The sequence below is a fragment of the Podarcis liolepis genome (assembly GCF_965112155.1).
Source record: "Podarcis liolepis genome assembly, chromosome: 1".
NCBI classification, from domain to species: domain Eukaryota; kingdom Metazoa; phylum Chordata; class Lepidosauria; order Squamata; family Lacertidae; genus Podarcis; species Podarcis liolepis.
The window spans coordinates 134959780-134971199 of record NC_139554.1 but is presented as its reverse complement, the minus strand read 5'-3'; the positions used below and the strand labels follow the sequence as shown (position 1 = coordinate 134971199).

The following is an 11420-nucleotide window of genomic DNA, read 5'->3' as shown; positions in this document are numbered from 1 at the left end:
GGGCTGAGACATGCAAATCAGTATGACCTATGAATGACAGGTGTCTGGGATTGCCCACCTGTCATATTTGACTTGTGAGGTCAATCCTGGAAGCAAAAAGTTCCCACCCCTGATGTAGAATACATTCACTTATTAAAAGGCCTTACCTGCTGCATTTTTTAAAAATTAAATAAAATCTTACTTATGGTTTCCTGAAAGCAGGATTTAGAGGCATGGTAAAACAGAATACATAAGCTTGAGTAGCAAAAATGGTTATAATTTCCCCACAAGAATTTACCTCTATTGCTTTTGACTTCTCTTCCTCTTTTAACTTGTGCTGATGTTGTTGTTCATCTAACATGTGCTGTAGTTCTTTTTCTTTAACTTGTTCATTTTGGAAGTCTTGAAGAACAGCTGTCATATTTTTCTCCTTATTTTCCAGTGCAGAACTGCAACATACAAAAGTTCTACGTATTATTTTTTTAAAAAAACTGCTAACTTGCATCTTTCTGTTTTTTTAGCAGACATGCAGCTATATCCAACTTAGTTCTAATCAGAATAATCCACTAAAATCAATAGACCTAAGGTTAACCACACTCATTTTTTCAATGGATCTGCTCCAGGTAAAATGAACCCCTGGACACAACCCAATGTCTTTAGTAACTGAGCAAGAAGAAGTAACAATCAAGTATCATGGGAGGGGGGTTTCTAGGACTAAGGTGAAGCTGTGACGCTCCCTTGTTATTTTTGCTATTAGATGCTGCATGTTGTTCAAGTAATCTTATTATATTTATAGTATTCAAATGTGGTGTTCTGTATGTTATTATATTTTGGTTTTGCTCATCATTATGAAATTGTTTGCAATGCATCTGTTTCTTTGTTGTGAGCCTCTTTGGGCAGGCTTTTTTGTGGGAATATGAATAAATGAATGAATAAAATACTTCGCATAGTGCTTTTTATTATGTCAGGAACAACACTTCTTAACTTTTAACGTTTCAGCACAGGTTGGTATAAACAGTGAATTCTCAAGCTGAAACACTTCCTATACTAGAGTCCTAGAAACAAAAATCAGGAAGGGACTCTGCAGTTGAAACCCCAGGGACATGTGGAAAGGGGAACTGGAATAAGAAATTTGTGACAACAATTATGTTGCTCTTTGATTGTATAGTAAAATCTATCATTAAAAATCACAACTAGAGGTAGTGGTTAGGTAAACGGTAAAGGTAAAGAACCCCTGACAGTTAAGTCGAGTCGCGAACGACTCTGGGGTTGTAGTGCTCATCTTGCTTTACTGGCCAAGGGAGCCGATGTTTGTCCACAAACAGTTTTTCCGGGTCATGTGGCCAGCATGACTAAGCCGCTTCTGGCAAAACCAGAGCAGCACACGAAAACGTGTTTACCTTCCCACCGGAGAGGTACCTACTTGGACTTTGACGTGCTTTTGAACTGCTAGGTTGGCAGGAGCTGGGACTGAGCAATGGGAGCTTACCCCGTTACGGGGATTCGAACTGCCGACCTTCCGATCGGCAAGCCCAAGAGGCTCAGTGGTTTAGACCACAGTATTTAGGCAAATACTGAAATGCAAAAAGTTGTTAGAAGAGGACTGTTTTGTAATACAGGAGGATTGGGGTACAAAGGCACCCCAGAACTTAACTGAATGTCTCCAGTATGATACAAACTGAGAGCAGGAAGAACTTCACAATAAGACATTTACTTAGAAATTGTAGCTGTAGATTGTTCTAAACGCAAACTGAACTGCCCTTGGAAGTCCTTACCTGTACTTAACTATGTCTTCCTGGAGGTCCTGTAGGGATTTTTGGAGCCTCTCATTTGTTTGCTTGCTTTCACAGAGATCTGATTTCAAGTTCGATATTGCGCTGTGTTCCTGTTTCAGTAGTTCATGCATCTCAGAGGCTTTCTCTTGTTCACTTTTTAGAGAAGCCTGCAAGTCACTTGCAATGGATTTCTCCTGCTGAAGTTTGTATTCTAGTAATTCAACTGAGAACAAATACAAAGTTACAACAAAATTAAAAAAATTAAATCCATTCCAATAACTTAAAGTAATCCCCCCCAATATAACTTTAAAAAAATGACAAATGAAGTGGATTTTTAAAGGCACATAAATGCAGTATGTATTGTGACATCTCTGGATGAAAGGACCTGTTGGCAACACTTTGCTTCACTTTCTGTTTTCCCATACTTGCTTCACATTAGGCCATAAAAAGGCTGCCATTCATTACTTTCAGATTTCACCTATCCAAGGCACATTTAATTTAGAAGGCCAATTCAATAAACCAGATTCAGTGCACTGCTCATGTAGATTTTTACTTGTATGAAATTTCACTTGACCAAGGGAAATAATAATATATGAAGGATTTGTGTAAGTCTGTATGACATCATCAACATCATCATTATTCATTATGTGTAAGAGACAAATTCTCAGTTTCTTCAGTTGTGGAACTCATTTTTCACAGAAACCCAGCAAGAACCTTTGACCTATGCTTTTACTAGTGAAGTTAAGCAGGTATGAACGTTCTCCAACAAGTGACCTGAGGTACCAACAGTGCTTGCCTTATCTTTTATGGGCATTCTTAGCAGTGATGTAGAATACTTAGAGCATGCATAGAATTCTACCAGTGTCTTCCTGAAGAAGCTTCTCAAAAACACCCTTAGCAAGAATCTTTCAGTGGGGAGATACAGGAACAGCTCTATGACAAGCCAATGACAGAAAACCAAATGGCTGGTAATTCTGCATTCTAATGTGGTATAATTCTGACTATGTATATAGGACTTAGGTTATACAGGGTAGAAACTTCTCTGGAGAAGCTTCTAACTCCCTGAAGTGTTCTCACGCATATGCACAATAGCACTGTCAGAACATCTGGCATACCAAACCCTTAAGGCAAAAAATGGGGAAAAAAACCAAACAGGGTAATTCTGTTGGTACTTCCTTTTCTTCTTACATACAGGCGAGTGGGAATTCATCCTCCAGATGCACTGTGTCTGATAGCGAGGGATTTACTGTCACAGTCCAGTAACCATACTTGATTCTTCATGAGTGGAAGACAGATGGCCATTGTACTCATTACTTTGTTGCTGCTTGTTATAAAAAAAAGGTATGTATGGTTTATTTCATAAAATTATATACCACTTAACTGACGAAGAAAAAACCTTTTAAAAAGAGGCTTTGCATCCAGACAGGGAAGGAGCAAGGCAGTGGGTAGGCCTCATGTTTTTTTCTGAGGAGGTGCAGTGCCAGGAACTCCTCTCATCCCAGCCTCAGTTCTCCAAGAGTCAGCAGGGAAGAACGCTTGGGAGAACGGACAGGAAGAACAGAGAAGTGGTGGTGTTGCAAGACCAGGGAGAGGATGATTTGCAGTGGCTAAGACAGCAGCAGTTAAGACCCAGTGGCTGGCCGTGGGACATACTGGCAACAACAATGCTGAGGTGACTGCCTCTGGGGTGGCTCAGGACTTCATGGCTGTCTTGATGACCATGGGGCTGTCCCAATATGTCACCAGCCTAATGCATGTTGCAGGTCACACTCTGGGCCCTGCTTTCTCAACTGGGCAGGAAGAGGGTGATTTGAAAGTGGGTGACATTGACACCAGTCCCTTGTCATGGTCCAATCACTTCCTGTTGAGATTTAGGCTTTCAGCACCTTTTCCACTCTGCAGAGGCAAGGAACATATTGGGATGCTTTGCCTTCAGAGGAGGCTGGTGGATCCAGTAAGCTTCCAGATGGCTCTGGGGGATTTCCCAGCTGATATGATTGGCACTCCTGGTGACGCCCTGGCCGACCTCTGGAACAACCAAATGGCTCAGGCCGTTGACACAATAATCCTGAACATCTTCTCCAGCTTTATGGAGTCTTTCTGGCACCCTGGTATACTCCAGAGCTTAGGACGAGGAAACAAGCTGGGAGATGGTTCAAACACGAGTGGAGCAAAATCTGGTTGAAGGTAATTGCACACTGGTGAGGGCTCATCACTGAGTCCACCTAGTGGCAGTGAAGGCTGCAAAGAATGCTTCCTTTGTCAGCTCCATTGCATCCTCATTGTGCTGTCCAGCAGAGCTTTTCCGGGTACTGTGGTGCCTGTTACAGTCTGGCAGAAGGAGGTGGCAGAACTGACGATAACTCACTGTGACTTGTTTGCAAAGCATTTTGAGGATAAAATTGCTTACATCCACCGGGACCTTGACACTGATGTTATTGCAGATGAATCTCATGGGGTGTCCAGAGCACTGTCTGGTCCTGTTGTGTTGGAGGAGTTTCAGTTAGTAAGACTTGAGGATGCAGACAAGGTGCTGGGATCAGCCAGGGTGACCACTTGCACTCTGGACCTTTGCCCCTCTTGACTGATAAAAAACCAGCAGGTGGCCTCAGTGGAGCAGAATGCCTTCCATCAGCTTCATCTAGTGGCCCAACTACGTTCCTATGTGGACAGAGACAGCCTAACTTCTGTTGTCTATGCTCTGGTAACTTCTAGGTTAGATTACTGAAACACATTATACATAGGGCTGTGTCAGAAGATGGTTTGGAAGCTTCAGCTAGTGCAGAATTTGGTGGCCAGGTTGCTCACCGGGGCAAGACCGCTTTGAGCACATCACACTGATCTTGGCCCAACTGCACTGGCTGTCAATTAGTTTCCAGGCTACAATTCAAAGTGCTGGTTTTGACCTATAAAGCCTAAAATGGCTCAGGACCGCAATACCTCAAGGACTGCCTCTCCCCATATAAACTGACCCAGACTCTGTGATCATCTTCTGAGGCCCTCCTTCCTTGTATGCCTCATCCACAAGAGGTCCAAAAAGTGGCAACATGAGAACAGGCCTTTTCTGTGGTGACTCCGTTTGTGGAATGCTCTCCCCCAGGGAGGTTTGTCTGGCGCCTTCATTATACACCTTTAGGCGCCAGGCAAAAACATTCTTCTTCTCCCAGGCCTTAGGCTGATTAATATTTTATGGCCTTTAAAATGTTGTGGGGTTTTTTGCCGGGGGCGGGTATTATTGTTTTGTTATTAAGTATTTATTTTGTGCTTCTATTCTGTATTTTTATATTGTGAAATACCCTGAGATTTTCACATGAAGGATGGTATATAAATTTTAACAACAATGAAGAGGAAGAGGAAACTGAGATAAGATATGATAGCCATCTTCAAATATCTCAAGGACTGTCACATGGAGCAATTTTATTTTCTTCTGCTCCAGAGGGTAGGACTTGAACCAATGGCTTCAAGTTACAAGGAAGGAGAGCCCAACTAAACACCAGGAAGAACTTTCTGGCAGTTAGAGCTGCTCAACATGGAACAGACTCCCTCGTGAGGTGGTGGACTCTTCTTCCTCAGAGATCTCTAAGCAGAGGTTATGTGGTTATCTGGCATGGATCTTTTTGTTGTGTTTCCTGCACTGCAGTTGCTTGGACTAAATAACCCTTAGGGTCCTTTCCACCTCGACAATTCTATTATTACATGACAAAAGTGTTTGCAAAATAAAGATTAAAGATATAACTCCTTGCATCCTGTTTCTCAGTCAAATGAAGGAATGGTAAAATTAAGTAACATTTTGTAAACTTCCATAAGGTACTACCCTGCCTTCGAAGTTGATGTTCTTGTTTACTCTGATGATTCTCTGTATTTATAAGTGTTTCTTGGAGCTGTTGCAGCTTCTCCTGGCTTTGAAGATGCATCAGTCGCAACTCTGCTTCAAGGTCCTGTATTTCAGTAAGCAAGCTGTTCCTATCTGAAGAAAGAAGATGCTCCAGAACTAGCTTTTGCTGTTGTTCCTGAAATGAAAACAAGTCCATGTTACATATTAAATAACTTATTTAAGTTTCTTTGAGGATGTAAATTCTTACATCCAATCCTTTAAGCTACATAACCAATTTCCAACCTAGGTTGTTATATTAGGCTGGAAATTCGTTATTGTAGCTTAAAAGGATAGCCTAACTACTGGATTCTTTGCTGTCACTTGAGGCTCAGGTGGCCTCGGTGGCATGGAGTGCCTTCCATCGGCTTCATCTGGTGGCCCGGCTGCATCCCTATGTGGACAGGGATAGTCTAACTTGTGTTGTCCATGCTCTGGTAACCTCAACGTTAGATTATTGAAATGCATTATACATACAGCTGCCTCTGAAAACGGTTTGAAAACTTCAGCTAGAGAAGAATTCAGCGGTCAGGTTGCTCCCCAGCCTGGGGGTCATTTTGGACTCACATGCCTACATGGAGGCACAGGTTAGTTCTGTGTCCAGAACATCTGTCTGCCAGCTCCATCTGGTATGCCAGCTGCAACCCTACCTGCCTGCACACTATCTTGCCAGGGTGGTATATGCTCTGGTTATCTTCCAATTGGTCTACTGCAATGTGCTCTACATGGGGCGACCTTTGAAGGTTACTCGGAAACTACAACTAATCCAGTAGGCAGCAGCTAGACTGGTGACTGGGAGCAGCCGCCAGGACCATATAACACTGGTGCTAAAGGAGCTACACTGGCTCCCACTACATTTCCAAGCACAATTCAAAGTGTTGGTTATAGCCCTGAAGGAGCACCTCCACCTCCATCGTCCAGCCTAGACACTAGGGTCCAGCTCTGAAGATTCCCTCACTGCAAGACATGGAGCTACAGGGAACCAGGCAGAGGGCCTTCTCTGTAGAGGTGCCTCTCCTATCAGATGTCAAACAGATAAACTACTATTTGACTTTAGAAGACATCTGAAGACAGCCCTGTTCAGGGAAGTTTTAAATGGTTGATGTTTTATTGTGTTTTTAATATTTTGTTGGGAGCCACCCAGAGTGGTGGTAATAATAATAATAATAATATCTAGCAGGATGCATTTCTTGTCCCGATTTCAGAAGTAATAATAATAATAATAATAATAATTTATTATTTATACCCCGCCCATCTGGCTGGGCCTCCCCAGCCACTCTGGGCGGCTTCCATAAAAACCAAAAATACAGTAAAATATCACACGTTAAAAAAGGCGAATATTACATAGTAAACCACTGGAAAATCCTCATACTTGTTGTTCCACTATATGTTCCAGCTTTTCTATTAATGATCCTTCGTCTCCAGATCCAGGATTGCAAAAATGTGTCTGTAAGTAGCTTTGTAACATGTTTCGCTCCTTTTCCAACACACACTGGACTGCTTGAAGTAGGTCTCCTCTCCAGTCAAAAAAAGCAGGCGTATTTTCCTACAAGACAGGATGGATAATCAACAATAAATCACAATTCCCATTTTCTACAAGACTGGAAAACTTTTTTAAAAAGTTTTGATATTTTTCATAATACATTACAAAAAACAAACTAATCTAAACAAAAATAAATACACGAGAAAGAGAGAAAAAACAAATAACTATTAATATTAAATAGTCATAATAAAAACCTGTTAGTCCCACAACTAACTCTAAACTGAATCAATATTTCTATCACATACATTAAGTTGAAAGAGGCTTTTCTATGTATAAAAGGTAAAGGTACCCATGCCCGTACAGGCCAGTCTTGCCAGACTCTAGGGTTGTGCGCTCATCTCACTCTATAGGCCGGGAGCCGGCGGCGTCTGAAGACACTTCCGGGTCACGTGGCCAGCGTGACGGAGCTGCAACTGGCGAGCCAGCGCAGCACACGGAACACTGTTTACCTTCCTGCTGGTAAGCGCTCCCTATTTATCTACTTGCACCCGGAGGTGCTTTCGAACTGCTAGGTTGGCAGGCGCTGGGACCAAACGACGGGAGCGCACCCTGCCGCGGGGATTCGAACCGCCGACCATGCGATCGGCAAGTCCTAGGCGCTGAGGTTTTACCCACAGCGCCACCAGCGTCCCTTTCTATGTATATGAAGAACCAATCTGATGATTTCTCAAATATGTTTATACATATTTTACCTATCAAACATTAGCATTTCACTTTCACCTAATGAAAACAAAGGGCACTTCTCTTCCCTGTAACTGCCAGACATTTCATTTTGCTTCTTTTTGCGTGTGTGTTAGGGTGAGGCTGGTCTAAGATAGAGCAAAGCAGAATGATGTAAAACAGGAAAGGAAAAAAAATTGTCCAGTGTTCAGCGTTCTGGAATTATTATACTTAAACTCTGTATTCAAATATTTTAAAGACATTCCCTCTATAGGTAAAAAAGTATGCAAAATGTATACTGTGTGACAAATAACTCTTTTTCAGAGTGTAAATAATATTTTATTTGGCTAAAATTATAAGGTTTAGTTGTCAAATTTGCACTATTGTTTAAGAAATATATAAAGTATCAATGGGAAATTTGATTTAAATAATATAAAATTGGCCCTTTCAAATAATCAATTTAAGTTCAACACCTGATTTAAATCAAATCCACCTACCAAAAAGGAACACCAATCTATACTTTTGGTGCTGCTGCTCTTTTCATGGTTTCTCTGCAGAAATGAAAGACCTTCCACTAATCCACAGATACCTAATCAAACCATAGCACTCTTGCATCCCCTGCGCCATTAGGTAAATGGGCGGAACAGCTAACATGCCAGCATGCCTTGACATACCATATATATTCTTAGCGAGCCATAAATGGAAGTGCCCACATCTGCCCCAAGGTGGAAATGCTAATTTTATGATCCAATTCACCTAAGGAGGAATTGCACTAGCACTGTTTGCCTTAGAAGGACTAGTTGTCCCCATCTGTCTCTACAGAATTTTCCTTTGCCAGACTCCTTCTGAATTGACTGGGATGCAAGAACTCAGCTTTTTAGAAATCACCAAGCAGTCGTACCCCGAAAGTCAAACAGAATTCATTCCGGAAGTCCATTCGACTTCCAAAACATTCGGAAACCAAAGTGCGGCTTCTGATTGGCTGCAGGAAGCTCCTGCAGCCAATCGGAAGCCCCATCAGATGTTCAGCTTCCAAAAAGAGTTCACAAACAGGAACACTCACTTCCAGGTTTGCGGCGTTCGGCAGCCAAAATGTTTGAGAACTAAGCTGTTTGAAAACCAAGGTATGACTGTAGTTGCAGCTGTTGTTAATGGTCTCTAACTCAAGTAAAATTATAAAGATATCTGTATACCTTGTCTTCTTTATCTGGTACTTTGTTGAGGTAATCCTTCAGTGACTGAACTGTATCAAGCAAGGCTAGACTCTCTTTTTGCCACCCCTCCTTTGATGGAGATTTCTGTACATTTTTTTTATCATTATGAGGCAGAGATTGTTCTGACAAAACCAGTATTTTGTAGCTCTCTTCAGATACCATCTTCAACACATTCTGAGAAGGAAGCAAAATACGTCAAGCTGATGATAACAGGTAGCCCACAGTCCTCAAGACACTTGAAACTGTTCTGCAGTTTGAAAATACCGTGGTGCCTCGCAAGACGAAAAGAATCCGTTCTGTGATTCTCTTCGTCTAGCGGTTTTTTCTTCTTGCGAAGCAAGCCCATTGAAGGATTAGCGGATTAGCGCTATTAGCGGCTTTTAGCGGCTTATCTGCTGATCGGATCAGCTGATAAGCGGCTTAGAAAAAGGGGGGGGAAGGGAAAAAAACCAGCAGGAACTCGCAAGACATTGTCGTCTTGCGAAGCAAGCCCACAGGAAATTTGTTTTGTGAAGCACCTCCAAAACGGAAAACTCTTTCGTCTAGCGAGTTTTCCATCTTGCGAGGCATTCGTCTTGCGGGGCACCACCCTAAATATAGACACTGCAGCAAAGTTCTTCAAAGGAAACAAAATCCATACTGCAACTGGCAAATATTACATAAGAAACATAGAGTCCAATACATGATCAACTGGATTTAGTAGACGAATTATCCAAGATGGATCTTAGCACAATCCTACCACATATGTAGGTAGGTACTGGATAGAGAACAGTCCCACCAACATTTCGGCAAGGCACCTTCGTGAATCACTGTTGGTTTTCTAGGAACATATGTAGCTTTTGATTACACACTAACATAGAGAATGTAGGAAATAAATCCATGAAAATCTGTAACAGAAAAGTAAATATGACTTGATAGAGACTTGATGGGATGACCTTCATGACTGGAATGTAGCAAATGAAGGACACAGCTTGATCCAAAAGTATAAATGCAAGAGAAAGTGAGGCAGAGTAGCATGATAGGCCTAAAAACCAAAGAGCTGCACAGAAATCCAATACAGCTACTACTGTAGAGAGCATCTGGGCAAAACTAAACAGGAGAAAGAAATATAACATAACTGTCACTGTCTAGCACAGACACCAAAATAAGGAGAGGATGTGGATGATGCTTTCCTGAAACAAATAACAGATTTTTCATGCAAGGAAGAGTTATTACTAATGGGAGATTTCAACTACTTCAATATCTCTTTGGAAGACAAATTTTGCTAAAGCATGGAATCTCTCAAAATTCCTGTTTTACTGGTACCATGTTTCCAAATTTTGCACTCCAACTTGTGAAGAGATTCAAATGGACGTGCACCAGAGAGAGTGGAGCTTGGCACTGTGCCTCTTTTCTCTCTAACTGGAAGAGTAAAACATGCTTGATTCAAAATAGCTGATTCAAAATGGTGGCCAGCATTCAAATATCAACAAAACTCCCCACCCCAGCAACCCTTGTGCCAAGTTTTGCAATGTTATCTTGAGAAGCATCCAAACACAGATAACAAAATATTTTCCTGTCTCTATATAGCATGTATGTTACATAGCTAGTATGTTACATAGAGGAGAGAAGGACTTCTGAATGAGCTGTCAGGAAAAACAGAACCGATAAGATGCTGAGAAAGAAGGAAGGGGGAAGCATTCAAATGAATCATAGAGCTTCCCTTCAGGGGTTGCCCAGCAGTGACTGTAGGGCTAGTCTGCCAGGAAAAAGGAGACCTTTTCTGTCATTTATTCAAATCAACCAAGGAATATGTCACACAGTATTTTAAATATTTTTATTTCCATTTAAAATTGTGGTACACATATAGTACAATCTCATCCAGACTTCCTTTTGTGCTGGGCTTTCCAGGCAAAGGTTTGTGCTTTAAAGCTCTATGTCTTAGCAGTTGTTTTTGTCTCTGCGCTTTCCCCAGGAAAACCCACATTTTGCTACTAAAGTGGAACAAATGGCAAATGTGGAAAACCCAATTGCTGTTTGCTCTGATTCAGCTATAAAATGCAGAGTTTCCCAAGAAAAGTGCTGGGACAAAAAAAACCCATTGCTCAGACACTGAGCTTTAAAGCCTGAAACACAGCACAAAAGGAAGTCTGGATGAGCTTCAAGTTGCCCAACAATTTCCTTACCCACATTACCTTCAACTGTTGTGAAAACACGTCTCTTTCTTTTCTTGCTGATTCCGTGATATCTGGAACAATTCCAAAGCACTGCAGATAAGTCATGATCTTGCTATCTTGGTGTAAAATAGTTTCTGGATCTTCCTGATGAAGCTGAAGAACTAAATCTGAACTAGTATCTGAAAAACAAAACGGCAAGAACGTTCATATGACTATGGTTTG

At 41.6% G+C, this 11420-nt stretch overlaps 1 protein-coding gene across 2 annotated transcripts in view; it reads right to left on the bottom strand.

Annotated features, from left to right (window-relative positions):
* Positions 1-11420, bottom strand: part of PCNT (pericentrin) — an 80430-nt gene that overhangs the window by 14675 nt on the left and 54335 nt on the right. For both annotated transcript variants that reach the window (XR_014518536.1, XM_083471475.1), the window contains exons 27-32: positions 11217-11377; positions 9022-9216; positions 6998-7171; positions 5569-5764; positions 1755-1977; positions 278-428 (exon numbers count right to left, since the gene is read on the bottom strand). Coding sequence is in view for 1 of the 2 variants with exons in the window: in XM_083471475.1 (XP_083327601.1) it covers positions 278-428; positions 1755-1977; positions 5569-5764; positions 6998-7171; positions 9022-9216; positions 11217-11377 (1100 nt within the window). In the remaining variant the exon portion in view is untranslated. The remainder of the gene's footprint in view (positions 1-277; positions 429-1754; positions 1978-5568; positions 5765-6997; positions 7172-9021; positions 9217-11216; positions 11378-11420) is intronic.